Source organism: Cydia fagiglandana, chromosome 4 (assembly GCF_963556715.1).
Source record: "Cydia fagiglandana chromosome 4, ilCydFagi1.1, whole genome shotgun sequence".
Lineage (NCBI taxonomy): Eukaryota > Metazoa > Arthropoda > Insecta > Lepidoptera > Tortricidae > Cydia > Cydia fagiglandana.
The window spans coordinates 20,774,089-20,802,028 of NC_085935.1; the positions used below are offsets into that span (position 1 = coordinate 20,774,089).

General features: G+C 38.4%; 1 protein-coding gene and 1 long non-coding RNA gene across 2 annotated transcripts in view; both read left to right on the top strand.

Moving 5' to 3' along the window:
- The window catches only part of LOC134664034 (macrophage mannose receptor 1), a 30,971-nt gene extending 3,031 nt beyond the window's left edge, over window positions 1–27,940 (top strand). The window contains exons 3-19 of the mRNA XM_063520597.1: window positions 782–925; window positions 1,919–2,020; window positions 5,042–5,221; window positions 5,525–5,785; window positions 6,153–6,392; window positions 7,577–7,837; window positions 12,669–12,800; window positions 13,049–13,189; window positions 16,375–16,587; window positions 16,992–17,255; window positions 18,269–18,415; window positions 24,315–24,326; window positions 24,877–25,008; window positions 25,644–25,784; window positions 26,036–26,332; window positions 26,829–27,077; window positions 27,472–27,940. Coding sequence (XP_063376667.1) covers window positions 782–925; window positions 1,919–2,020; window positions 5,042–5,221; window positions 5,525–5,785; window positions 6,153–6,392; window positions 7,577–7,837; window positions 12,669–12,800; window positions 13,049–13,189; window positions 16,375–16,587; window positions 16,992–17,255; window positions 18,269–18,415; window positions 24,315–24,326; window positions 24,877–25,008; window positions 25,644–25,784; window positions 26,036–26,332; window positions 26,829–27,077; window positions 27,472–27,668 — 3,113 coding nt within the window. The 3' untranslated portion in view covers window positions 27,669–27,940. The remainder of the gene's footprint in view (window positions 1–781; window positions 926–1,918; window positions 2,021–5,041; window positions 5,222–5,524; window positions 5,786–6,152; window positions 6,393–7,576; window positions 7,838–12,668; window positions 12,801–13,048; window positions 13,190–16,374; window positions 16,588–16,991; window positions 17,256–18,268; window positions 18,416–24,314; window positions 24,327–24,876; window positions 25,009–25,643; window positions 25,785–26,035; window positions 26,333–26,828; window positions 27,078–27,471) is intronic.
- LOC134664192 (uncharacterized) lies at window positions 1,576–2,336 on the top strand. The gene is made up of 2 exons (XR_010098223.1): window positions 1,576–1,781; window positions 1,919–2,336. It is a non-coding gene; the product is annotated as an uncharacterized LOC134664192 (long non-coding RNA).

Below are 27,940 nucleotides of genomic sequence, written 5' to 3' on the forward strand. Positions count from 1 at the left end.
ACCCTCTTCAGGGATGACTTCTGACATAAAAACTACCTATGTCCTTCCCCGGGACTTAAATTATCTCTATGCCAAATTTAAACTAAATCCGTTCAGCGATTTAAGCGTGAAGAGGTAACAGACAGACAGACAGACAGGCAGACAGACAGACACACTTTCGCATTTATGTTATTATAGTATGGATTGACAAACGCCACACTGCAAGCGCAGACTGCATGCATTGGGCCCAAGGCAGACCGGCCTGGAGAGCACTGGTGAAGAGTCCACATTCATCACGTCTCTCAGCCATGACGATGCGACAAAGAAGAAGAACTAATCTTCTCCAGAAGTGCCTCGTGATCTTTTGAATGTCGTCTACCCAATGAGCTACGGGACGCCATAGCCTATATACAACCATCACTAAACTTTTTTTTCGACAACATTATAAAATTTTACTCTGCATACTAGCAAAGATGAACTAGAGCAGGGTCTCCAAGCCCCGGCCTGCGGGCCAAATCCGGCCCGCGACGCGTTCCAATCCGGCCCGCCGACAGCGACACCGAAACTGTCCGCCCCGCGGGAGCCAGGCTCCAGGGGTTCAGCCCTAACAGCAGCAACCAGACACGCACCCTCCCCGCGACGTTGGCCCGCGCGAGTTTCTGAGGCGCAATATGGCCCTCGGGTAAAAAGTTTGGAGACCCCTGAACTAGAGAGTCCCGCTTGAAGGTATTAAAATAATGTTGTAACGAAAAAACGTTTATTCCTTACACATTCAGCCTAGCCTGATTAAAGTATTTTGCAGGTGGGGTCCTGGCTTCTCCGACGACCAGCACCTTGGCCCAAAAGATGGTTTCCATGATGGCCGAGCAAGACCAGCAGATGGCGTACGCAGTGTTTACCGGAATAAACTCAGTTTCACATAGGGGAGACTTTACTTCCCTTGATGGTAAGTGAAGTTCTAATGAAATTATACGATATGCCTAGCACGAGACTAGGCATTATCCTGTAATTGAACTATGTATAGGTATAATTCAAAGACGTAGAACCCAAGAACGTATGGACTGGACGAGTGTCAAATGTATATATTTAAGTTAAGAGAAGGTTAACGCAAAATAAAAAAATAAAATAAATAAATAATGGGTAATGAACTATTTTTGATTGGCCAGACCGTAAGAAAAACCTTAAAAGGTTAATATTAGGAAAAAGCCTCAACAACATAATTAACATGTCAAATTTTCATTTATTTTCAGTTGTATTTTATTACCCTGCATAGGTACCATAAAAGAAAAGAAAAATAATCCATAGCATTATAATTTTAGGATAAAATAGCTAAAGATATTTATTTTATAAAGCGATGTGACTAGCAATTTTTTTAACAAAAGTATACTTTGAGAGATATTGAGGTAAAACGTTAAAGCCCGAACGATCGCCAAGTTTTTCGTCGCTGGTTTCATGCGGTGCGCCATATCTTTTGGTCCTTTCTAATTTCCTGGCATTATGTCCCCTCTAAATGCTGATTAAACAGAAATGGACCGCGAGCCACGAACAGGGCCCGTAGCCAAATTACATTCGCTCCGTATCGATTCGATCTCTACGTTCGCGAGCGACTGGTCGATAATGTTTATAATAACCTAGCCAAGAGGCAATCTTTTTAGTTATCGCATATTCGACGGGCCAAGTCGATAAAAATTAATTTTAGTCTGTGGTTCTCGTTCAAAACCGTCAAGAAACGTCATCTGTCAGCTGTCAAGAGTGTCAAGTGAACAGCGAATCTAATTTTGGAGAAAATAATTGTTTTATCGGTAAGCAAATGAAATATTTTGGCATTTGTTTAACTTAGTTAATTACAATTTCGTGATAAAATAACTCTATATAGTGTAATATTTGAAGAGTGCGTTGTTAATTGCATATAATTTTGACCTAAGTTTAACAATTTCAGACAGCCGTCGTCACCGCAGCCCCAATCAAGGCGGCGGCGCAGCCAGAGCGGGCAAGAGCGGGCTCCGCGGGCTCTTCTTCCACGCTGAGAAGTCCTCGCCAAGTTGGCACGAACAGTCAAAGCTGCCGCTGCAATGACGCCTTCATGGCAGTTACCAGTGCTAAGGACGTGCACTGCTGGCTTACTTGACCAGAAGAGACAATACTTTAAGTGTTAGTAATGATTCAAACCGTGAAGTGAGATTGTGAACAGGTTTGCCCGAATCAGTGTAACCTCAGTGAACTCATTTACTTCATAGACTTCAAACATTTTCGAAATTAACAAAAGTCAAGCGAACATTGAATACATAGATGTTATGCATTAGATAAGATAAAAGCTGCCTGTGAAACCAAAACTAATAAATCATATTATTACTTAATATTATTTTTTAATTACCTACCATCTTTGCTTTGAATGGAAATTTGGGAAGGAAATCTCACCCGCTAAGCTACTGGCTATTCATATTTAACCTTTTGTATGCTCCTGTCAACAATTTGTAATTTATATATCAATCATAATTAAATAAAATAAAATAAATAAATAAATATTGGGGACATCTTACACAGATCAACCTAGCCCCAAACTAAGCAAAGCTTGTACTATGGGTGCTAGGCAACGACACATACTTATATAGATAAATACATACTTATATACATAGAAAACACCCATGACTCAGGAACAAATATTAGTGTTCACCACACAAATAAATGCCCTTACTGGGATTCGAACCCAGGACCATCGGCTTAGCAAGCAGGGTCACTACCCACTAGGTCAGACCGGTCGTCAAAATTAATGCATTTTTTAAAGTTGAATATAGGTAAGTACATGGGAGCAGATCTGCTCCTAAGCATACCAAAGGTTAAGGTGGTAACCACCATAAATAAATGAAACAATGATTGGGTTAAAAAGTTAATTTATTTTATTGGAAATCTATTAATGAAAGATACAGCAGGTATTTTTTGCCGGCAGCATGAAATCAGTAGCCAAGCATTCTTTTCTTGTTTGTACATATATTATGTAGTGTTTTAAAATAGTAAAACAACACTCAATATATTTTTGTGGTTGTACATGTGTCATAGTTTCTTCCCTTGACCCTGGCTTTGGAGCACCATAAATATGTCAAGGCTGCAATGAATATCCAAGTCACCTGAAACAAAACGAATGCTTAGTTTTTCAAAAAAGTCTGTAACATTTGGTTATAATATTTATCTATTCTCTACCAGTCATATGACAAAAAAAACTAAATGTTTTGTGTAAGTACATATATTTTTATATAGTGTGTAGGTACAGTCAGCTGCACAGAAAAGGTACCACCGCTACATAGAAGTTTGTATGCAGGAGTGGTACCATTTCTCTGCAGCTGACTGTACCTGCGCCTGCCAAAAGAAGTCATATACAATATGTTTCATAATATGAAAAAGTTTCATTAATATGGTTGATAATTTATATGCATAACAAACAGCCGGTCTGGCCTAGTGGGTAGTGACTAGTGACCCTGCCGGTTAATCTGATATTAATCCTGAGTTTGAATCCCCGGTAAGGAAATTTGTTTGTGTAATGAGCACAGATATTTTGTACCTGAGTCATGGGTGTTGTCTATGTATTTAAGTATAGTTTGTCAAAGGACTGTCTCATTTCAAACAAAGACAGAGAGAATCATACTAGCTTTGTCATATACTAGTACTAGCACCCAAAAGTATGAGTATAGTTTTCCTGGTTCTTACTGAGTGACAAATTGGTTTGACCATCTATATATAGTTATCTAAGTACCCTAAGTACCCACAACACAAGTCTTCTTGAGCTTACTGTACAGTTCGACAAGAAATTGTAGAAATCAAAAAGTAGCAACACTGTAGTCTCGTCTCTTTCAAATCAATTTAAGAAAATGGGATGACACTACAATATTGCTAGTCGTTAGTGACCTTGCCTATGAAGGTTATGGTTTTGTTTCCCGGGAAGGGCATTTATTTGTGTGAAGAACATTTGTTCCCGAGTCTTTATCTATAATTGTAAAGCCTTTACCTATATACCTTTGCCTTTACACATTCAATTCACTTTCCTATTGAGAAACAAGTGCTTGCCTGTGTGCATATGGGTACCAAATTTAATCTACACCGTTCATCGGTTTATATTTGAAGACGTAACAGGAACACATAAGAAGTTATTTTAGCATCAATTACATATTTTATATACTTATTAGGTATGTGGGGATAAGTTATTGGCTCACTCTTACCTTTGTAGGGACGTTGTTTCGTGTTGCATTTGTGGGTGCATAATCCATTTTTCCATGACACTGTCAATATAGGTAGGTAGATATTCAGCGCCTCGGTCACATTGGATCCTTTGGGTGAAATGCTGCGTACGGCCCACTATCCTTTGATCTGACCCCGTAGCATAAAGCCACCAGCCACCAGCTAAGGGCAGTCCTTTCCTAAGCAGTTTCAATAGGCGATTTTTCAGACGGCGCCTGCGTCTAAGCGAGACTTCCGCGTTGTTCGCCGCCCACAATAATGTTAAAGTATGCTTTTTACTACAAATTCTAATTTACAAACACTATTATACGGCATTTTCTTGTGCTTCGATAAGTTATCTGCAAGGGGATAGCTCTCGCTACTTATCGACACCTAGGAGGCGATAACGATTCGATTTCGCATGTCAAAAGTGTCACTCGGCTAGGCAATGTATGACAGATATCGAATTCCAGTAACGAAAGTTTTGCGTTTCGTTACAACATTGCAACTTGGCTAACATTTTTGTATTCGTTAATATTTTTCGACAAACTCATCTACGGTACCTGTCATTCCCATACATTTTTTATCGATTCGTTAGCGATATCTTTTTTCGAAATGCGTTTTGGCTAGGCCCCCAGATTTCCATGACCAATCGCCTCCCGGGCGATAACTCGTGTATTGGTTAACGGCTATGTATGATGATCCCTCATGGACGTCAGCTGGCACTCCGTTGGTGGGTTGAGGAATGGCAGCCACATATCATCTTGACAAAGTATCAAGCGGGAGGCGATGACTGACGATATTTGCTCCTGGCCCGCGGTAAAAAGTTTTGCTAACTTAGTTAAATCAACAGGAGTGCCGCTATCCTCGATCCCGGTGAGCTGGGCCCCCGGTCAGCCGGACAACGTGGACTTAGACGAGGACTGCGTGTTGCTGACGAGCGCGGGCAAGCTGGCCGACATCAGATGTCAGAGTAAGCTGCCATACTTCTGCCGCAAGGATAACGCTCAAATGTGTGGCACCCAGGCCAAAGGTACTAATTCCCTGTATAAAATGATTATTATAATTTCAATAACATTAAACTGATACTCTGTTGATCAGTTGGTTGGTCTCCGTGTCCGCTCCGTGTCCGGGCCGGAGGTTCCGGCGCTTACTTTTCTATGACAGATGACATAGAAAACGAAGCACTGAAGCTCCGGCCCGGACAAGGCCCAGTCTAACGTGAGTCATCGTTTGTGTTATTTAAATTTACATTTTAAGCTTGCGCTTGAGTGTAAAGAAAGACATGTTAAAAGGGAATGTATTATTGTTGGACTTTAATAACCTTTAATTTCAGGGTTTGCGTGGAAGCCTCGTACCGGCAGCTGCTACAAGTTTCATCGCATCGCGAAGACCTGGAATGACGCCAGGAGCACGTGCCAAGCCGAGGGCGGACATCTGGCCGTCATCAACAGCGACATTGAATCCACGGTGCTCAACGAGATTTTTTCGAAGAACCCTAGTAACACGATTATTGGGACAGATTCGTTGGCTGGTGCAGAAGATTTCGCCCTTCTTGGTTTTGAATGGAACGGCGAGGAATGGGTCACTATAAATGGTGAGGATAATATATGGACAAACTTTTATTCAAATCTACTGAAATTATTCTTTAAAACAATATCATATCGTACCTAGACATACGCAAGGAAATTTAAACCAAAATTCGGAGAGCTTAAATAGTACAGTACGATACAAGTGCGAAAAGTAGGAAATTCGTGAATTAACTTTTCGCACGTGTACCAACGTTGTACAGTCGTTTTACAGTACATATGGCCCTTTATATTTTTGACATAGACACGGCGGCGGGATTAAGGACAATTATAGTCTTTAATCCCGCCCTAGGGAGGTAAAGTAGCACCATCATACTGTAAATTAAATAACTACCGGATTGGCTGTTGCCATTAGTCATTCAATTTTATCTGCAGGTAAAACCCTTACTGAGGCTGGATTCGCGACGTGGAAGAAAGGAGAGCCCAACAGGGCAGTACAAGTTCTTCATCATCATCGTGGTTCTGAACAATGTGGTTCCTTTTATCGAGACGGAGGGTTGAATGACATTGGTTGCAAGAGGAAATTCGCGTTCATCTGCGAATTGACACCTATTTTAAAAACTATTGATGATACGCCGGCGCAAACTCAGGACACGAATACTAAAGTACACTTTGGTACAAAAACACAAAATTAGCTTTAGTACAAAATATTATATCGATGTTACCATCAACCTCGAATCCCTTTACAGTAATAGAGGTTTTTTAAAGGTGCGTCTACGCTAGGCGAGCCGAGCACGAGCCGAACACAATTCGTCTAATGTGGACGAACTTACAAGCCACGAACGAACGCGCTGCGAGCGTTTCGTTCGTGCTCGGCTGCGTTCCGCCAGTTGTCGGTTTTTTGACGAACACAAAGGGATAATTTGCTTCGCGCTCGCAGTGCGCTCGTGGACGTGTTCGTTGTACGTCCTCACTTAACGCCGCGAACGACGAAGCCGAGAACGGCTCCGCTCGTGCTTCGCTCGTGCTCGGTTCGTGTAGCGTAGACCCACCTTAATGAGTACATGTATAAACAAACCTAATACTTATCGACATCTTATTTATCCAATTATCCATATCCATATAATCGGTTTAAGGTAACTTTGTACTGTATAAAACGAAGTGTATTATAAACGTCATATTTTCATAGACGTTTAATGATGACATTGCCACACTTACAGATTTAGCACAGCTACATAGCTTGGCCCAGTTCAAGCACAGGTACGCTTAGGAGTAAAAGAGTACCGTTCGGATACAGACTTCACCAGCATTACTGTTGAAATATTCCAGCGACATTACTGCCGACTGCATTGCTGCAACAAATTTCTAAAATCCGGACACCGACATCTATTTTTATAGTGACAGCAAAAGTAGTTGGCAGTAATGTTGCGCTGCAATTCAGTGCAGTAATGTTGCGCTGCAATTCAGTGCAGTAATGTTGCGCTGCAATTCAGTGCAGTAATGCTGCCGACTACATTACTGCCATAAATGGTCATTTATTGTCGATTTTCTTATAACTTCGCAACCGTTTATTTTGAAATATTAAAAAAAAAATTAGAGATTCTCACAATTAGTTCTTTCATTTGATAATTGATATATAACATAATATATAACACGATATAGTATGCAAAACTTTGTTTACTTTTCTATGACAGATGACATAGAAAACGAAGCACTGAAGCTCCGGCCCGGACAAGGCCCAGTCTAACGTGAGTCATCCTTTATGTTAAATTTACATTTTACACTTCCGCTTGAGTGTAAAGACATGTTAAAAGGGAATGTACCTATTATTGTTGGACTTTAATAACCTTTAATTTCAGGGTTTGCGTGGGAGCCTCGTACCGGCAGCTGCTACAAGTTTCATCGCATCGCGAAGACCTGGAATGACGCCAGGAGCACGTGCCAAGCCGAGGGCGGACATCTGGCCGTCATCAACAGCGACATTGAATCCACGGTGCTCAAAGAGATTTTTGCGAAGAACCCTAGTAACACGATTACTGGGACAGATTCGTTGGCTGGTGCAGAAGATTTCGCCCTTCTTGGTTTTGAATGGAACGGCGAGGAATGGGTCACTATAAATGGTGAGGATAATATTTGGACAAACTTTTATTCAAATCTGCTGAAATTATTCTTTAAAATAATATCATATCATACCTAGACATACGCAAGGAAATTTAAACCAAAATTCGGAGAGCTTAAATAGTACAGTACGATACAAGTGCGAAAAGTAGGAAATTCGTGAATTAACTTTTCGCACGTGTAAAAATCCGGACACCGACATCTATTTTTATAGTGACAGCAAAAGTAGTTGGCAGTAATGTTGCGCTGCAATTCAGTGCAGTAATGTTGCGCTGCAATTCAGTGCAGTAATGTTGCGCTGCAATTCAGTGCAGTAATGCTGCCAACTACATTACTGCCATAAATGGTCATTTATTGTCGATTTTCTTATAACTTCGCAACCGTTTATTTTGAAATATTAAAAAAAATTAGAGATTCTCACAATTAGTTCTTTCATTTGATAATTGATATATAACATAATATATAACACGATATAGTATGCAAAACTTTGTTTTTTAATTTTCTAATTTACCCACTATTTCCCCTCCCTATTTTTCCCTCCCTACCTATTTTTCAAATTCATTTATTTACGTTACATGTCCGTCTTTGTGTCACAGATTTGCATATGTGAACCAAATTTCAACTTAATTGGTCCCGTAGCAAATAGGCCTGTAATGTAACATACAGACAGCCAGACGCACGAGTGATCCTATAAGGGTTACGTTTTTACCTTTTGAGTTACGGAACCCTAAAAATGTAGTAAACTGTAGGCATTATAAAAAACTGCTCCCTCATTCTTTAGTTTTTTAATTTCTTATACTTAGGTACCTTTTAAACTGTAACCCCCTTGCAACAACTATAAGTAATTATTAGTGTTCTGCACAAAATTTTATTCACGGAACACTTCGGTATTGTTACAAGCTTTTATTTAACTTGCAATGTACCTATGTAAGTATATGTCTCATAGCGCATATAATAGCGTAAACGCCAGCCGCCATAAGGTACCTTTTGCCGTGGAACGTCACATATCTTTACTATTTCATCATTATGACTACTCTTAGTGAATCTCTAATTCATTTGCCGAATCGCGCCGATACGGTTTTTATTAATTTAAGTATTTGAATTTTACATGGGCACCTTTGCACCCGGTACAACTCGCGAAGGTTCTTAGATTAAAATATTTTAATATTTAGATAAATTTAAGTTATTTTTGTATGATTTTTTATATACCATTAACCTTTTGTATAATAAATAAATTTAATAATGATTTTAGTATGAATATATGTCATCCTATGGAGACAACGGCAAAGTTAAGTTTGTATCTCACTATTCGTATATATTTGTAAAATACGAAAGTGATATTCGTTGCATCACTGCTTTTGTTTTTTTTTTAAACACAGTGAATATTTGTTTATTGCTAAAAGTGGATATTCCATGTTTTGTGACTTCTTATGACGCGTGTAAAATAACATAATTGCAGTAATTTCCCAGTATCTATTCTGATGAAGCTGTCTCAGCCCCGTATAGGTATATATAATGCACTCCGGAGCAGTACGCTATACACAGCTGAGTAAGTACTTGACGGCGCACAGATTCGTTTGATTTTTATTAATTTTTGATTTTTATTTAGGGTTGATTAATATATTTATTTTAATTGAGTAAAGCTGAAGTAAGAATGTTCCATTTCGCCTATTTGTGTCTAGTTTTATTCACGGGTAAGTTGTGTTTTTCTCGCTTTTTTATTTAATTATTTATTTAAGTAATCTTTATCGCACAAATACAAAAAAAAAAACATACAAATAGCAGACTTAATATGACCTACGTACTATGTAGACATACGTTAATTTTTGACTAGGTACATTATGTATCAAAGTTGTACACCATGATCTTCATTAGTTGTATAATTCAAAACATAATTTTTCTAAGATTCTATTACCTTTCCATTCTAATGATAGTAAAAACCGGACAAGTGCGAGTCGGGCTGGCCCACCGAGAGAAAAAATAAAGTTTAACGAATATTTATGGAATTGTCTAATCAATATCCACGTGCTAATTTAAGAATATTAAATAACTATCAATACTTTACTTAAGATATTCAATAGTGCTTGATTATTACATCAAAACTTGACTCAAAGGAACTATAGAGGTCATAATTATGCATCAATAATGCGACGTGTGTCGAACTGCTTTCACTTTGCGTCCGCATCTCACGTGGTTCCAAAATATCGACACAAAGGACATCAGAACCACTACCATCAGTTTTGACATTGACAGATACGCTCGCGTCTAAGTAATTTACTTTCTATGCATCTCGCTCGTCCTCGCATATTAGTTCAAGCGAGATGTTATGTATAGAAAGTAATTTACGTAGACGCGAGCGTATCAGTCAATGTCAAAACTGGTGGTAGTCGTACAAATCCTGCTTATACGCACTTCGGCCCATCACCTTTGCCGGTGGACGGCACACCGCGATCTTATCCACAGCATACTCTTACCCCCAATTACTCTATACATGTTAAATACCTATGTGCAGTGCCAACCCCTGCACTTTCAATATAATTTAATCACTAATAACGGGGTCTGGATATTACTAACCTACAGCGATATTTTATTCAGAACCCGCAATAATAATAAAATTCATTTATTAGGCAAACAGTTAAAAATACACTACATAATCTAAACATAAAACTAATTAAAAACTAAACTTAAATATAAATATAAGCAAAAAAGAATTAAACTAATTAACTAAAACTACCTAAAAAGTAAAAAACCTACAAATAAGAAATTGGCCCCAGGTCCGTGCCCTCCGTAAGGTGCCCAGAAGGCTGGCGGCGTTACCGCGCTGTACGGCAACGCCGATGCGTTGGGCGAGGTAAGCTCCAGCCTTCCGGTCACCCTTAATAAATCAGATTCATATAGGTACATTAGGTAGGGGAGAGCGGGGTTAAACGTGCCGGAGGTAAGTTGATCCGATGGGAATAGGAACGCAAGTAAACCATGGAGCGATTCGTATGATGTTTGTCGCGAAAAGTCAGACCACTATGCGGTTGCAGGAGCCGTTTTTGTTGCTTCTATTATAGTAGAATAGTAGTTATGGAAAATAAATCAAAAACGAGGGCACAACGAACCCCACGGATAATCACATTTTTGCTTTGGATTTTTTTTTACTATCTGTTGATAGTACACAACAAATTATCATATATTTCGACGAACTGCAAAATACTCTTTTAGCGTGTGTGAACTGAGATTTAATTATTTGACGGATAAGTTATAAATTTTAGCAACGGAACAACCCGCCCCATCAGCGGGGTTAGTTGTTCCGTTCCGACCTATCTCATAAAAAATATTCTGGTAAAAAAACTGTTTAACGATGCACAAAATAATATCGCTACTCAGAAACGCAAATAATCATTATTTAATATAGCGCAACCCACATACCTTATTCACACTGTTTTCATAGATCAAATTTGTATTTTATGAAAATCGGCACGTTTAACCCCGCTCTCCCCTACACATATTATTACACATTGTAATTTTGATAGTGGTGGATATTTTTGACTGTCTCCCCTTGACCACGAGCGCCGTAAAGGGCTTGATAAGTGCAGTCACATGCAATAATATGTTACTCTTCGGAGGCCGCAAAAATATGTGACAAGCTCTTATGGCTCTACAAATAAGATCGTGTTAGATATTTTTGCGCACTTTGTTATGTAACTGTAATGTTATGTAACTGTAACATATTATTGCGGGTGACTACCCGCGATGTTCTAAGCGACACTTTCACTATCCCACTTACCCGGGTTTTATCCATAACGTAACGTCACGGTTTTACCGCTTAACCCCGGGTTAGTGGGATGGTGCAAATGGCCCTCAAAAGTTATTTAAGAGCTAGGTAACTTTGTTATTTATTTATTTTATTTATTTAAGGATCACCTACTAGTTATGAATTGTGTAATGTACGGAAACCTTGGAACGCGAGTCTGACTCGAACTTGACCGGGATTTATCCATACTGACGAACTTGGGTATTCCAAAGATTGTGTGAATTTGCTATTAAAAAGATAACCTCTGCCCCTTAAACCCGGTGTTGATAGTGAGTAGGTATAACGGGTACGCGAGGGCAGTTCATTTGTACCTACAGCTTCTATTTATAGTGATAAGACGGCCCACGAATTGTAGGTACAAGATTAATTTCGTACTTTACGTCAATATTTAAATTGTCCCGTTTTAGGTTAATGTGTTAATTTTATTTTGTTCACGGGTAAGTTGGACCAAGCTAACTCCGCATTGTATATTTGGAATAAGTAACAAAGTGTGGAAACGTCATCCTAAATGTCGAATTAATTACTTTTTTTTTTAAAGCGACACTTCGAAATTGAGTTATATTATATTACTTATATTTAGTGACAGTATAACGGGTCTAAAGCGATTTCATTTATATGAGCCTAGAGTGTCCCACTGGTGGGATGCTGGGCAAAGGCCTCCCTCCTCCCTTCCACGTATCCCGGCTTTGAGCTGTCTCCCACCAGTTCCTATCAAAGGCGTCATCAAGGTCATCTCGCGCACGTGCACGACCGATATGACCGACGATACGAGACGACCTACATAGAATATTATAATGTATCTTACAAGCAACAATTAAGCGCTCCGATAACTGAGAATAACGCTCCTGCATAATTGCCGTGGCAAGCCAAACTCACGTATCTTTGAAATGGTCATTTCGAGAAAAACGACGTTAAAGTTTAAAACAAAGAACTTATCATAATTTACAAAATTATGCTCCGTTTTTTGTTTTTTTTTATATAATACGAATAAGAAGTACAAGAACCACCGACAAAACTTATTTTACCTACAGGATGTCAGTACGCAGCCGGCAGTCCGGTGAGCGTCGCGGAGTACGAGTACGTACGCGAGGCGGACGCGTGGCTGCGCTTGCACATCGTGCCCGCTGCCTGGTCAGACGCCGCCGTCCGCTGCCAACTCGAAGGTAAGTTTTTTGTAATAAATTTTCATTTTTTATTCAAGCTTTTATAACTGTAGCAAAAGCTTGTAGAATAGCCTTACAGGAGCGTGCACCCTCAACGCTGATGCCTCAAATGTATGGCATATGGCCTTCCTCTGACATTCCCTGACTGTCGTTCCATGACTGACTGACTGACTGACATTCCATGACTTTCCCTGGCCGGCACTACACATTGTAATAATTAGGAAATGACCGTAAACTGCGTTTTACAGATGGTGTGTTGGCATCTCCCACGTCCAGCGCAATTGCGCGGACGATGCTGGACGTGATGGACAAGCACAGACTGGTTTCAAACAGCGTGTTCATCGGAGCAACGAGCCTGTTATCCAAAGGAGACTTCAAGTCGTTGGACGGTAAATGGATTAAATAGCCGATTTTGAACTCCTCTCTTAAGTAGGTAACATGAATTGGCCTGATGACAAATTTTGAAATCCCTTTTAATATTGTCGGTACACTTGTATTGGTTCCGAAAAACACAATATTTCAGCTATACTCATAAGATTTAACATAAGTAATTGCATTTTATTATAGCTAGTTAAAACCTCGCGCGAAAACGCCTCGCACGCCATTTGTGACGTCATAAATTATGGTGGTAGACATTGTTTTCATACTTACAGTTAGGCCCACTTGCACCATTCCACTAACCCGGGGTTAACCGGTTTAACCTGGCGTTACCATGGTTACCAGTACAATTTGACATTAGGTTAACGGTTTAACTGATTAATCCCGGGTTAGCGGAATGGTGCAAGTGGGCCTTACGAATTTCCCTTGAATCCGAATGATATTGTTAATTCAGCACCTTATATTACGATTAGGGATGATAAGATAATACATTACAAAAATTGTTCACAATAAGTCATTTTATACAAAGACTCTCACACGGTTGCAATTTAAGATGAATTATTTAGATACATGTAAATTTTGAGTGAAAATCACCGAGCCCGGTTTTACTTTTAATTTTTAATTTTTTCTAGTTACGACAGCCAACATGGCAATGATAGTTCCATTCAGCCAAATAATTAAAAAGTTTTTTGGTTAAATATCGTATTATTTAGCATTTTATTTATATAATAACAAATAAATATTTACTCCATATCGTGTAATAATATTTTTTGGACGTAATAAATGTTTAGTGGCGTAGGTAGAGTCTGGCTACTGAAATTTTACCTAAATTATTGGCGGGAAATTCAAAAAATCTTGGGCTGGTCACACTTTGCTTAGTAGGAATTATAGTTTTGATACTAGATAATATTTTTGGTATTCTGTGCACAAGTAAGGTACCTATGGAAATAAGCTAAATAAAAGTTTACGTGCACTCAAAGTCAGCTTACATAATTTCTACCACTATTTAAAGTACAGTCAACAACAAACACATATGTTTACGTTCCAATATTTAGATTTTATAGATATTTTTCAGAACTTTTAGTTTATCCGTTTTTTTATACACTTGTCCTATTTATGAGATTCAGGCATTAATAAATTCACGTACTTAATCAAAGTAATAGGCAAATGTTAGAACTAGTACTTAAAGTATCAAAATATTTATAGAGCACCAACCTCCTAATTTGTTTACATTTGGTTAGGAGTTGTAAACATTGCAGTTTTTCGTTATACAACGCTACACGTCGACTTCGCACATTGTCGTAATTATTTACGAGCTTAAATAATAGTTTGCGAACATCACTCAGTATGGAAATTATTAATATTATTAACAATAAACCCCTTATAAACCGCAAACAATTTGAATGAATGACATAAATTGACAACTCACTTTTAGCTTTTTTTTAAATCATAGACAATTGGTGATACAACAACGAAATATCTGTCAACAATTTTTGGCTAGCCAGACTCTAACAATATTTTTTTTGAACCTCCAAACTCTTTGGCGAGTACGTAATGGATTACAGTCAATGAGGTTGTCTATGTTGCTCTAAGAAATATGTCATGCATTGATGACGTCAACTCTTACGTCGCCTCTGATTGGTGTTTCAGTCAAAATGGCCGAGTGGAGAATTTCGCACTTTTATTTTATTGAATATATTAATAATCCTTCAGTTTATACTGAGATTGGGCCATGTTTTAGAATCATATTAACATATACGTTTCTTTGAAACCATTATTTCCATGATTCTTTGTTACTGTCATCAGGCCAATTCTCTTCTTTGTTGTTATACTACATTTGCAGAGTGTCGTGGTCAACTGCTGACATCAACCACAGATGTTGCTTGCCGTACGATCGTAACATGAATTGCTTGGTAAAATATTTGTTGTATGATTGAATTATAAATTAAATAAAAAATAAATTATTTAGCCTATATACTTATACGTCCCACTGCTGGGCACAGGCCTCCCCTCAAGCACGAGGCGGTTTGGGCTATAGTCCCCACGCTGGCCCGTTGCGGGTTAGGGAACTTATATGTACCTTTGAATTTCACACGCAGGGATGTATGCACTTATGCAGGTTTCCTCGCGATGTTTTCCTTCACTGAAAATCTAGTGGCAAATATCAAATGACATTCCGTACATAAGTTCCGAAAAAGTCATTGGTACGAGCCAGGATTTGAACCCACGACCTCCGGAAAAAAATTATTTAAATATAAATATTAATATTTGTTAAAAAATTAAAATGTTGTTATATCTATACAGGGTGTAATCGTTAAGTGTGGCCAGGCCATAATTCCGTAAATATAACAGATATCAGAAAACTTCCAAATGATACCCAATGAGTAAAATTACATTAATAAAATAACTTTTTTTAATAAAAGCAGAAATATCCCAAACATTAACTTCAAACCCTCCCATACATTTAGTACGACGACTCACCCCTCAAAGAACGTCGGTGTCGTAAAAGATAAAACTGCTTGAGATTAATTATTTGTGATAATAAACTGTAATAAAATATTAAAACTACTGTTTATGAAATAATAAATCTGACATTTATTTTTTCATTACACCGCAAATTTTAAGGATAGTTCATTTAGAAACATTTAAGAGAGCCCGTCAATGTAACGCACAAGAAAGGTGTCACTTCGAGCAACTACTGTAATAAAAAATTAAATTCTTAAAAAATAAATGATTTATTATTTCATAAACGGTAGTTTTAATATTTTATTACAGTTTATTATCACAAATATAGATTTATTATTTCATAAACGGTAGTTTTCATATTTTATTACAGTTTATTATCACAAATAATTAATCTCAAGCAGTTTTATCCCTTACCACACCGATGTTCTTTGAGGGGTGAGTCGTCGTACTAAATGTATGGGAGGGTTTGAAGTTAATGTTTGGGATATTTCTGCTTTTATTTAAAAAAAGTTATTAATGTAATTTTACTCATTGGGTAACGCACTTTCGATATCAGTTGGAAGTTTTCTGATATCTGTTATATTTACGGAATTATGGCCTGGCCACACTTAACGATTACACCCTGTATAGACAAATGTATCTAGCGGGAGCAGATATTAAAGATGGGAGTGAACGAAATGTTAATTACTTATCAACGATTTTCTTTTCAAAAAGGAAATTCTTTTGCCAGGAGAGAATCTTGCTGACAGCTTGGATTGGGCCTGGGGCGAGCCGGACAACGCCGACGACGCCGAGGACTGCTTGTCGCTGACCGGCGCGGGCACGCTGGCCGACGTCAACTGCGCTAGAGTGCTGCCCTACTTTTGCCGCAAGACTGTCCACAACTGCTCCTCCGACAATGAAATCACAAGTCCCACACCTAGGCTGGGAACATGCAACGATCGTAAGATATACCCTGACTGTGCTGCTGCCGTCATCAGTATTCACCTGACCGAGTATGTCAACGTTGACTAAAGTTGTCCCGGCTAATGGAAGCCTGGGGTTCGCCTAGCAACTAATCCTAAGAATTTACGTAGGCAGTAGTTTTACGAAAGCAAATGCCATCTGACCCCCCAACCCTGAGCATGCTTCCTGCAAAATCCACAAGTGACGTGGTAATTCAAGGGAGGTCAGTGCATAAACAGAGAAAAATACAATTATTGTTATGCGAAGGCCAAAGGCCGAGGATCCGGGAGCAGGAAGTCCGGGAGAGGCTTGTATCTAAATGAAAAGGCCGAAGGCCCATCACCGCGTAGGGCCGTAGCCCCAAAACACTTATCACTTTAAAAATATATTTTAATATGTCAGGGTCTGACTACAAATGGGAGACAAGCACCGGCAGCTGCTACAAGTTCCACGGCGTATCGAAACAATGGCGCCTCGCCCTGGCCACGTGCCACGCCGAGGGCGGACATCTGGCCGTCATAAACAGCGACACCGAGTCCGGTGTTCTCAAGAACCTTTACAATTACAAGTATTCCGACACAGACACAATCACTGGAGCGGATCAACCAAAACATGCATTAATTGGCTTCAGCAAATATGATGATGGCGCGTGGGCAACGGTATTTGGTGAGTGAGAATAGGTAATCCCTATTGTTAATACGTTTTACTCAGGGATGTTGTGACTATCCGTATCCGCATCCGCAACCGCGGAACTTCCGCATTATTTTCAAAATCCGCATCCGCATAAAATCGATGCGGAGTTTAATGCGGATGCGGATGTCTGCGCTTTTACGTATAACAAAAGCCGGTGACTAGGTGTGAAGCACTTTTGCTCTGTTAAGCACCCCAAGCTTTTTGGAGGCCAGTTTGGCTTTATGTTCCAAATGACTACGAAACTGGACTTCGTTCGTAGTGTCGACACCAAGTATCCCAATACTTTTAACCATGGTAAGGGGAATGCCCTGAAACTTTGGCGCCGTGACAAATGGGGCTTTTTTAGCGGAAAACGCGCAGACTTGTGTCTTACTGGGGTTGAACTGGACGAGTAGACGTAACTACCCCACTCGGAAACCTGTTCAAGGGACGTCTCGATCTCAGACACAAAGTCGCATCCTATATACACTCCGACACCTGCTCAGGGTGGGCGTTTGCACGACCTGTATAACAGCTATCGCCAGTGCTGTCATCTGCATGGCAATGAATAAATAAATTTTCGAACTTCGATTTTTCGCGGTTATAGCCCTGATACGATTAAGACAGATATGACCGCTAGATGGCGCAGAGCCACGCGCGGCCAATGGCTACGGCTAGCCACCAATATTGGAGTGGGACGGATATACTTGTTGCGACGCGACGAAATCGCGGAGTGAGCTACGCCTGCCGCTGCTTGAAACCATTGCAAGCGCGAACATCTGACTGCTTAAATATTTAACTTTAAAATCTTTATGATAATTTGTGATACTTCTGCGCTTAGGCGGTGCTGTGGGAATTTCCCGAACCCTATATCGGAACAATTAATGCATCAGAAAACTGTTTTTTATATTTGTGTAGACAAAACATATATTATTATTACTGTATGTGTGTTGTTTCTATAAGGTATGTAGATATTAGCTGTATGAATTTTTTTTTCTTTTCGCCAGGCGAGACGGTCACCGAGGCCGGATTCGCGGACTGGGACGAAGGCGAGCCAAGCAACGGCAATGGAGCAGGGAACGAATACTGCGGCTCCATGCACCTTAACGGGCTGCTCAACGACGCTTCCTGCTCCAAGAACTCGCCGTTCATTTGCGAAATTACCCCTTCAAAGTTTTGATTATTTCTTGTACAGTTGAATTTAAATTTATTCACGAAATAGGTAGAATCCAATACGTAATAACTAAATATTACTAGAAACAAAATTATTAAATAAATTAGTGCTAATTTAAACTACCTATAAATACAGTATAAAAAATCTATAAAGGACCCAATCATAAAAGAAATGCCCCGTCTAAAAGTTCGGCCTGCAGCATGGACCCAATTACACTGGCGGCGTTACCTTTCTGTACCGCTAGGGCGATACGCTGAGAGAGGTACGCGCCAGCCCTACGGTCCCCTGTGTGGAGTAGACCAGCCGCGCCGACAAAGCCTTTCTTGTACCTACTATATTTCTCTAACAACTTAAGTAATTTTGTGATATATGTATATATACGATGGATCTATATATAAATCCCTATAGTCTTTTCTCCTATCTTTGCATTCCCTAATATTGTTTGTCATAATGATCAGTTGTCCTAACGCTAAAAACCCTAATTTTGTTTTCCCTAATGATTGATTAGGTACTTATCCTAATGTTCTTAAGCTTATTTCCTTTTTTGCGAGGGCCGCAGTTCTTAACCCTAACCTATCAGTAAGTTCTAAAAACTAACCATTTTTCAGAACCTTACATTATGGAAAATAATCGTTATGACAATTGATCGTTAGGGCATGTGCCCATTAGGACAAACCAGTTAGGGCAAGTGACTTTAGGACAAACGTTGTTAGGGATTCAGAATACCCATATTATAGGAAGTGATCTGGGTACACCTAGACCTAGATTATGCTTATAACTTGGGTATAGGGTAGTTGTAGTTTTTCAGTCTTTAATTAAACGTCCTACGAATCGCATCTAAATCTAGTGTTTGTACTGCTGATACCTAGACTTCCTCATTCCTATGTTCCTGGATTTCACAAACTTCTTTGACCGTTTTGGACACATTACGTATTTTTATGATAACATTCCATTTCTGACCGCAGCTGCACTACTGGTACTGAACGCGTCGGTGTAATTGTCAATTTCCATAGTAAAATTAACAGTAATGCAGCTGTCGTTGGAAATGGACTGTCAACTTTAGTCACTATCGTCGCGCGACTTGTTTTGGAAATAGCGGATGGCGCTGGAGCTAATATACGACGTTGCATGAACAAGAGATTTCCTTTGGCAGGATTTAGTGTATTAACGAAGCAAGTTGTTGTATGGAGACCCATGCATTAATTTCTCAGTCGATGAAATTTTGCTTGGTTATTGTATAGTATGAGCCGAAACTAACATATAAATATCCAAAAAAAAACCACTCCTAAGTGAGGTATTTATACGTAAAAATACAAATCTGTTTATATATTGAACCGAGTAATTCCTCCGTCCAAAATTATTTTACCAAATAAGTTATTTGTATCAGTATGTGATACTAGAAAAAAATCTAAAACTTTTGTCAAACACGAGAATATTTTTTTTACGATTTCTTTTTTGGCGCTCATTTTCATCGGAAAATTGCTCTGTACTGGAATCAGTTATGTAACGCTGCCATACATGACCCAAAAATTTTTTATTAAGCTATGAGCTTCATCACATCTGATATTTGAGTAATTCTAAGTATTTCTAGCCTGGGGTGGGGGGGGGGGGGGAGGGTGGGGTACAAAGACGGCCGCCACCCGTCATCTTTAAAAAAATCTATTCTGATCCTGGTGGGTACTAGGGCAAGTTTGGTATCATTTTCGTATAAACCAAAGACGTAGAATTCATTGCTGATATTTGTTTTTTTTTCAGTTTCATAGTAATTTTACAAGAAAAACGTAAAAAGGTGAAAAATTTGGTTGGAGACTTTTGCTACGCGGAGCCGAAACTACAAAAGCTAGAAAGTTGAAATTTGCAGACTAGATTACATTTATAAAGTGTACAAGAGATAAGAAGCGATTTTGAGAAATTTAACCCCTAAGGGGGTTAAAAAGGGGATGAAAGTTTGTATGGGGTTCAAGTTTTATTTTAAGCTAGGAATTTGAAACTTCGTGAAACGATATATTATTAAAATACAAGAAAACTAATTTCAGCGTTTTTGAAAATTCATCCCCTTAGGTGGTGAAAAAGGGACTGAAAGTCTGTATGGATATCAAAAAAATTTTCGAACGCGGGACTTGAATCTTTGTATTTAGGAATATTATTAAAAGACAGGAAAAGTAATTTCAGCGTTTTGTAAAATTCATCCCCTAACAGGGTTAAAAAGGGGTTGAAAGTTTGAATCCATTACAAATCCGAGTAGACACACATTTCTTATTGCTTCCCAGGCTTGAAATGCTTAGAATTACTCAAGGAACATATGTGATGAAGCTCATAGCTTAATAAAAATTTTTTGGGTCAACTTTATAACTGCTTCCGCTACTGCCTTTTTTCCTTCTTATATGATCTTAGAATATAATTAGGCGTAGTGGGTAAGAAAATCCAAAAAAAATGCATACCCAAGTTTATGTATTTTAGAACTATAAAAAACTGAGAGTGGAAAATTTCTCAGCCTGATTTCTTTTTAAATATATACCAAGTAGTCACGTATATACTTAAATCCAAAATATCCAAAAGAACTGTCATCCCTTGTACACCCCGCTCCCTATACACTGCTCTCGATATGTTTAGTTTTGAATACGCTCGTTATTTTTTTGGATGTTTTTATAGTTGAATGGAAAGAAAACTGTGAACTTAATTCAATAAATAAAATGGATAGAGAAATTTTCCACAGCGAGTAAAAAGGCAATTTCTGGAAAAAAGTATAAGTAAAAGTGTAAGTGTAAGTACATGGTAATTTTTTTTAGATTTTCAATTTGTATGGATAAATCGTCAATAAAATGGCATTCCAGTGAAAAAATTAGACTGAGAAATTTTCCGGTCCAAGCCACGCCAAAAAAATATATTTTGTTAATATTGGTATTTCTGCGGGGATTTTTTTTTTGATATTTCATATATTGTTGCAATACGTTACATGAACATGTCCGGAGAAGAAAGTTTAAACGGAGCAATTTTCCGTAAAAAGATATTAACGATTTAAGACTTTAGGTATTTACTTAAATACTATTATTATTATTCTTTGGAAATTTATACAATACTTTTTATTTATTGATACTTTATCATACCGTAAAGCTTTTTCTGGCTGAGGAATTACTGCGGGGTCCACTACCTTTATTTACTACACTAATTGGTCCTTAGGACCCAGGGATGGATTCAAGAAGTGGAGCCACCGAGATTTTTGATGTTAATTTTTAGGGGGGAGGGGGGCTCTCAACTTGATCTTGATATCTGTATCACTTAAGCTACTAGGTCAAGTTTAGTATCGTTTCCGTATAAATAGGGGGTGCCGAATTCATTTCTGATATCATAATGACACCATTCTGAAGTAAAAACACATAATATATGAAATACTTTTACTTCTTCACGCTTAAACTGCTGAACCAATTTAGTTAAAATTTGGTACAGAGATAGTTTGAGTCCCAGGGAATAACATAGCATACTTTTAATCTCAATAATTATCCCTTAAGGGTGTGAAAAGGGAGGAGGAAATTTGTATGGGGATTCAATAACCGCTGAACCGATTTAGATAAAATTTGGTATAGAGATAGTTTGAGTGCCGGGGTAGAACATAGAATAGTTTTTATTCCAAAAAAAAATCTTGAAAATGAAAGGTAAGGTGTAGGATTGTATGGGAAATTAATAAACGCTGAACCGATTTCGATGAAATCTATGTCTACATACATCTTTGATTTCGTTGAAAATGATACTAAACTTGACTATATAATGCAAGCTTGTATAAGCTTGCATTGTATTGTTTTTTTAATAAAAAAAAGATATATATTGGATGTTAAAAATTATGAAATCCGTACAGAATAAAGTAATATACGAGAATATATTTTATTTTCATTTCATATCGATCTGTCATACTAAAATTGATTTGAAGCAAAAGGAGTTTTGTGTTTTATCGGCAATCAAGTTTTTTGAAGAGTAAAATTATATCTCGGTAAATTATTTATCAAAAACTTTTTAATTTACTTTACCTACATAGATATTTACTTAAGTTGAATTTGGTACACATATGTAAAGTGACCCAAAGACGACATCTTACGTAAACAAATGAATTTTAAACATGACCTCCATCCTTTTGGGGGGTAAATGAGAAAATTAAAAAATAATGTTTTTTAAACTATATTTTGTTACATATCAAATAAAAGAGCCCATTTTGAGAATTTCAAATACTTATATGTTTTTGTAATTTTAAAATAAATAGTTTAGAAGTCATTTAAAAAAAAATAGCCAAATAAGGTTATTCCCCCCTTTATCTCCGAAACTACTGGGTCAACATTTTTGGGAAAATAGTTCTTTAGGTAAGTATCTATAGATGACAAGAAATCCTATTAGAAATATGCAGTCAAGCATAAGTCGGACTAATTACTTAAGTAGTGTTTGATCCGACCCCTACGGGTTTTTAAAGGGGATTCACTCGCGTTTCACATATAAAAAACACATTGTTAAAAATTGGGTAATGTACGAAACCCTTGGAACGCGAGTCCGACTCCCACTTGGCCGGTCTTTTTATACAACACTGGCTGGGTAATGTTAGGTGTTGCATTAGGTTATAGTTACATATACCAGGGTAAACTTCAGTATTTAATAATCTTTTAACATTACCCGTAACATATACAACACGCGATTCACAGCTGTATCACTTTATCAGCGACCTATAGGAATTATTCTTCGCACGTCACAACTCACAAGATAAAGAAAAGTCCAGAACGGGCGTATTTTACGCCTTTCTGCATAAATAGGTTTCTCAGAATCTTTGGGAATTTCGTATTTGATATTTATTGCACAATGTACTGTGAAATTAAGTAAGTAATAAAGTCGACCACTGACTAACAGTCCGCCGGACGATATCGGTCGGTCAGTTGTTCGGAACTGTCAAATTTTTGTTCTAAAGCCCCCTCCAGATTCTATTATTATTATTCTTTGGATATTTATACAATACTTATTATTTATTGATACTTTATCATACTGTAAAGTTTTTTCTGGCTGAGGAATTACTGCGGGGTCCACGACCTAAATTTACTACACTAGATACCGTCCGGTGGCCTGTTAGTCAGTGGTCGGCTTAATACAGCGATTAATAGCTACCTATTGCATGTTTGATTCACAAAAACGTAAAAAATCTTTCGTACAAGTTTCGTATGTTTGTTTATGTTTAGTATGTTAATAAAGTAGTTTTTAAAAGACAATTTGTAAGTTTTTAGTGATGGATGAAATGAAATAGCCTTATATTTTTAGGATTATTACTATTATTAGCCTAGCCTTACCTATTAGAGACTTGACCCATTGTTCCTCAGATCGCTAAGGATACCTAATGGGCATTGATGTAAGTAATAAATAGGTATACTTTCTTATTGTTACTCCAAGAACGTTACATTATTAATTATGGAGCATACCCCACAATTTTTTATAACTACGTTAATGAATAAATAATAAGTATGAATATATGTCATCGTATGGAGACAACGGCAAAGTTAAGGTGGTATCTCACTATTCGTATTCATATTTGTAAAATACGAAAGTGCTATTCGTATTCGTCTGACTATTCGTTGCTTTGTTTTTTTTTTAACACAATGAATATTTGTTTATTACTAAAAGTGGATATTCCGTGTGTTGTAATTTCTTATGACGCGTGTAAAATAACATGAATGCAGGAATTTCTCAGTATCTGATAAAGCTTTCTCAGTCCCGTATATATAAGATGCACTCCGGCGCAGTTCGCTATACAGCTTCACTGATTACTTGACGGCGCACAGGTTCGTTTGGAATTAATATATTTATTTTAATTCAGTAAAGTTTAAGAATGTTCCGTTTCGCCTATTTGTGTCTAGTTTTATTTATGGGTAAGTTGTGTTTGAAATTCGGTTTTTTATTTAATTATTTATTTAATCTTTATTGCGCAAATACAAAAAAAAAGTACAAATTGCAGACTTAACTACTACGACGTAGACAATTAGACATACGCTAATTTTGACTACATAATGTAACAAAGCTGTACTACAGCATGATCTTCATTCGTTGTAGAATTCAAAACATAATTTTTCTAAGATTGTATTACCCTTCCATGCTAATGATAGTAAAAACCGGACAAGTGCGAGCTAGGTGCAGACTCGCCCACCGAGGGTTCCGTACTTTTTATTATTTGTTGTTATAGCAGCAGCAGAAATACATCATTTGTGAAAATTTCAACCGTCTAGTTAATATCAGCTAATTTTAACTATCACGGTTCATGAGATACAACCTGGTGTCAGACAGACAGACGGACAGAGCAGTCTTAGTAATAGGGTTCGTTTTTACCCTTAGGGTACGGAACCCTAAAAATGGACCTGACCTGACATCCAGTACCCTCACAAGCCAGCTTTTTATCTCAAGGACAATTGCTTCGCATTGCAGGGTGTCAGCACGCAGCGGGCAGTCCGGTGAGCGTCCCGGATTACGAGTATGTGCGCGAGGCGGACGCGTGGCTGCGCCTGCACAGCGTACCTGCTGCCTGGTCAGACGCCGCCGTGCGCTGCCAACTCGAAGGTAAGCATAGATCAATGTAATGACTGAAACTAAAGGCTGGTGGCGAGTGAACTCGCATGCGATTTTAGTTACATTGCGGAATGTCGGTCACGTCCAATTCAACCGACCGATCTAAACCCGCAATATAAGAAACTCGCATTCGAGTTCTTGCATCGTCTAAATGGGCCTTAACTTAATGGCACTTTCAATCTCAATACATATACTGTGCAATCTCCTATCAGTTTGTGCTTGTAAGGCAGTAACTTGGAGACCGGGGAGCCATTCAACAACATCGCCTCGGCATGATATATGCCATTTGAGCGCTCCAATCCTTTCCCATTCTTAAGATCTTAGGCGATGCGCTTTGGTCTTGCCAATACAGCATAGCCACAAGATCTGAAGCTACCTTCTGCTATCTAGTCTAGTCCAATGACAGTCACAGATATTGTAATGGAAACCGCAAATTCAACAAATTACGTGTAATTTGCCAACCATTATTTTATATTTCGGTGTGACAAATTCTTTACACAGAAAATAAAAAGACGGTCGAATTGATAAATGATAACCTCCTCCTTTTCTTTAAGTCGGGTAAATAAGCTAGTCAATATCTTTCCAGACCTAAAAGCTTAATTTAACGAACATGTATGTGTTTTCAGGTGGAATGTTAGCGTCTCCTACGACCAACGCCATGACTGCAGCAATGCTGGACGCGATGAAAAAACACAAACTTGCCTCAAACAGGGTCTTTATTGGAATAACAGACATTCGATCCAGTGGAAAGTATGAGTTTTTGGATGGTAAGTTCAATGAGATTGTTGTATTACTTGTATTAGGTACTTACATAACATTTACCCTGTGAGAGGTCCCCTAAAGGGATAATCTCACAATTTACCTATATTTTGTTTTTATTGTAATGTCCACCTAAGTAAGTACATAAAAAAACCTTTTCGTAAAAAATATTGTGTTGAAACATTCTAAACATTTTCAATTTCGCTAAAGTATATAATTATAAGAAAAGTACATGGTTCGCTATTTCATTTTATTACAGGAGAGGATCTACCCGTTGACCTAGAATGGGTTGCGGGAGATTCGTACGAGTTCGAAACCACTTACTGCCTGGAGCTGACCGACACGGGCAAGCTGACTTTCACCAGCTGCTCGCGAGAACTGCCTTACTTCTGCCGGAAGAGTACCCACAACTGCCCCTCCAGTCCTTCCACCGAAGGTTATGCCGACAACTACAGCTATTATCCTGACGATGATGCTGATGCTGACGCTGACGATATTAAAAATTATCAGTATGAAATTCCTACATCATCATCGGCGCAGGAGTGCGATAGCAATGGTAAGACTTGACCCTTATACTGTGTTAAACTGATGCTTGTTTTAATTTCAGTTGATTAATTTGTATACTTCAGTCGTCCTCTTTTTTGTAGAGGAAATTAACGCCGTCTGAAGATATCAGAAATAGATAATTTCGTTATAAACACTATTACACAGAATCAAGATAATTTATAAACAATACCTAATCCAATTACCAGAAAAAAGAACTGTCTAAAGTGTCTATGGAGTACAGATGCAATACCCCACTTGCATGCGTAAAGTACTGGAGTCCAGCCACGCTAAATTTACACCGACTTGGCAGTGACAGTACATACTATATCGCATAGGAGCACCATATTTGACTTAGCTCTTGGCATGAAAATTTAGCGTTGCCCGACTACTGAAGGGCTAGAGACTCAGCGTATTTGCTTTTGCTATTCGTGTTCGCTTTTCCACTCAATCAATCTCTCCATGTCAGTATTTACCGCCTCTAAGTTTTTCATTGGTTAATCCTTCAGGATACGAATGTGAGCCCCGCACCGGCAGCTGCTACAAGTTCCACCGGGCCGCGAGGCCCTGGCGCTCCGCCCTGTCCACCTGCCACGCCGAGGGAGGACATCTAGCCATCATCAACAGCGCCACCGAATCTACAGTTCTCAAGGAACTGTACGAACAGAACAACCACACTGTGATTACTGGGACACGGAATCCTTATTATGCCTCGATTGGGTTCAGGAAGAGGGGTGGCGAGTGGGTGACTGTACTAGGTGAGGATTGTCAATAGTTATTTGTTGTACAAGGGTGCAAAGTTGTTGTTTAACTTAGGTATCATTCAAAATTATCACCAGCCAACATGAGGAAACAACTCAAAAGTTGCATCAAATCTCTTTGCTACTCTTGAGGATAAAAAGCAATTTTCTCGTCAGTTTTTGAGTTTTTGAAAAATAAAGAGAGCCTTTCCGAACTGGGGTTATGAAAAAATGTGTGCTATATGAATTTAGATTTCAAAAGATCTTAAAAGTGACTCTCACAGTGTCAGCAAGAATATCTGTTTAGGTATTAAATTAAAATCAAGCTTATCGTTAATTTTTTTTTGCGATTAGTCCATAGGCATTTATACTAAATATTAAGTTTTATTAAAGTTTTTATTTTATTTTGCAGGAGAAACGCTCGCCGAGGCTGGTTTCGAAGAATGGTCCCCCGGCGAACCCAACGCCCTAGGAGAAGAGAACTGCGGAACCATGTACTGGGATGGACTCCTCAACGACGCCCCGTGCGGCTCGCTGTTCCCATACATCTGCGAGAAAACCCCGAAAATTAATGATTTTGACTTCATACCTTACACAAACCAACAGTGAAAGCTAGATTGACACCAAATCTGACCGCTTTGCATTCTCGCTTCAAGTATACAGTCGACAGCGCAGGTCATTCTATTCGGTCTGATATTACTAACCTACTGCGATATTGTATTCGGTTCCCGCGATAATTATTCATGAATCAAAATTATATTTGAACGGTATACTTACTGCGTATAATGAATTTAGCTTATGATACGTTACTACTCGTATTTTGAATGTATAACCTCAAATAGGTAAATTAAAAATAATTATTATTACACATTGTAATTTTG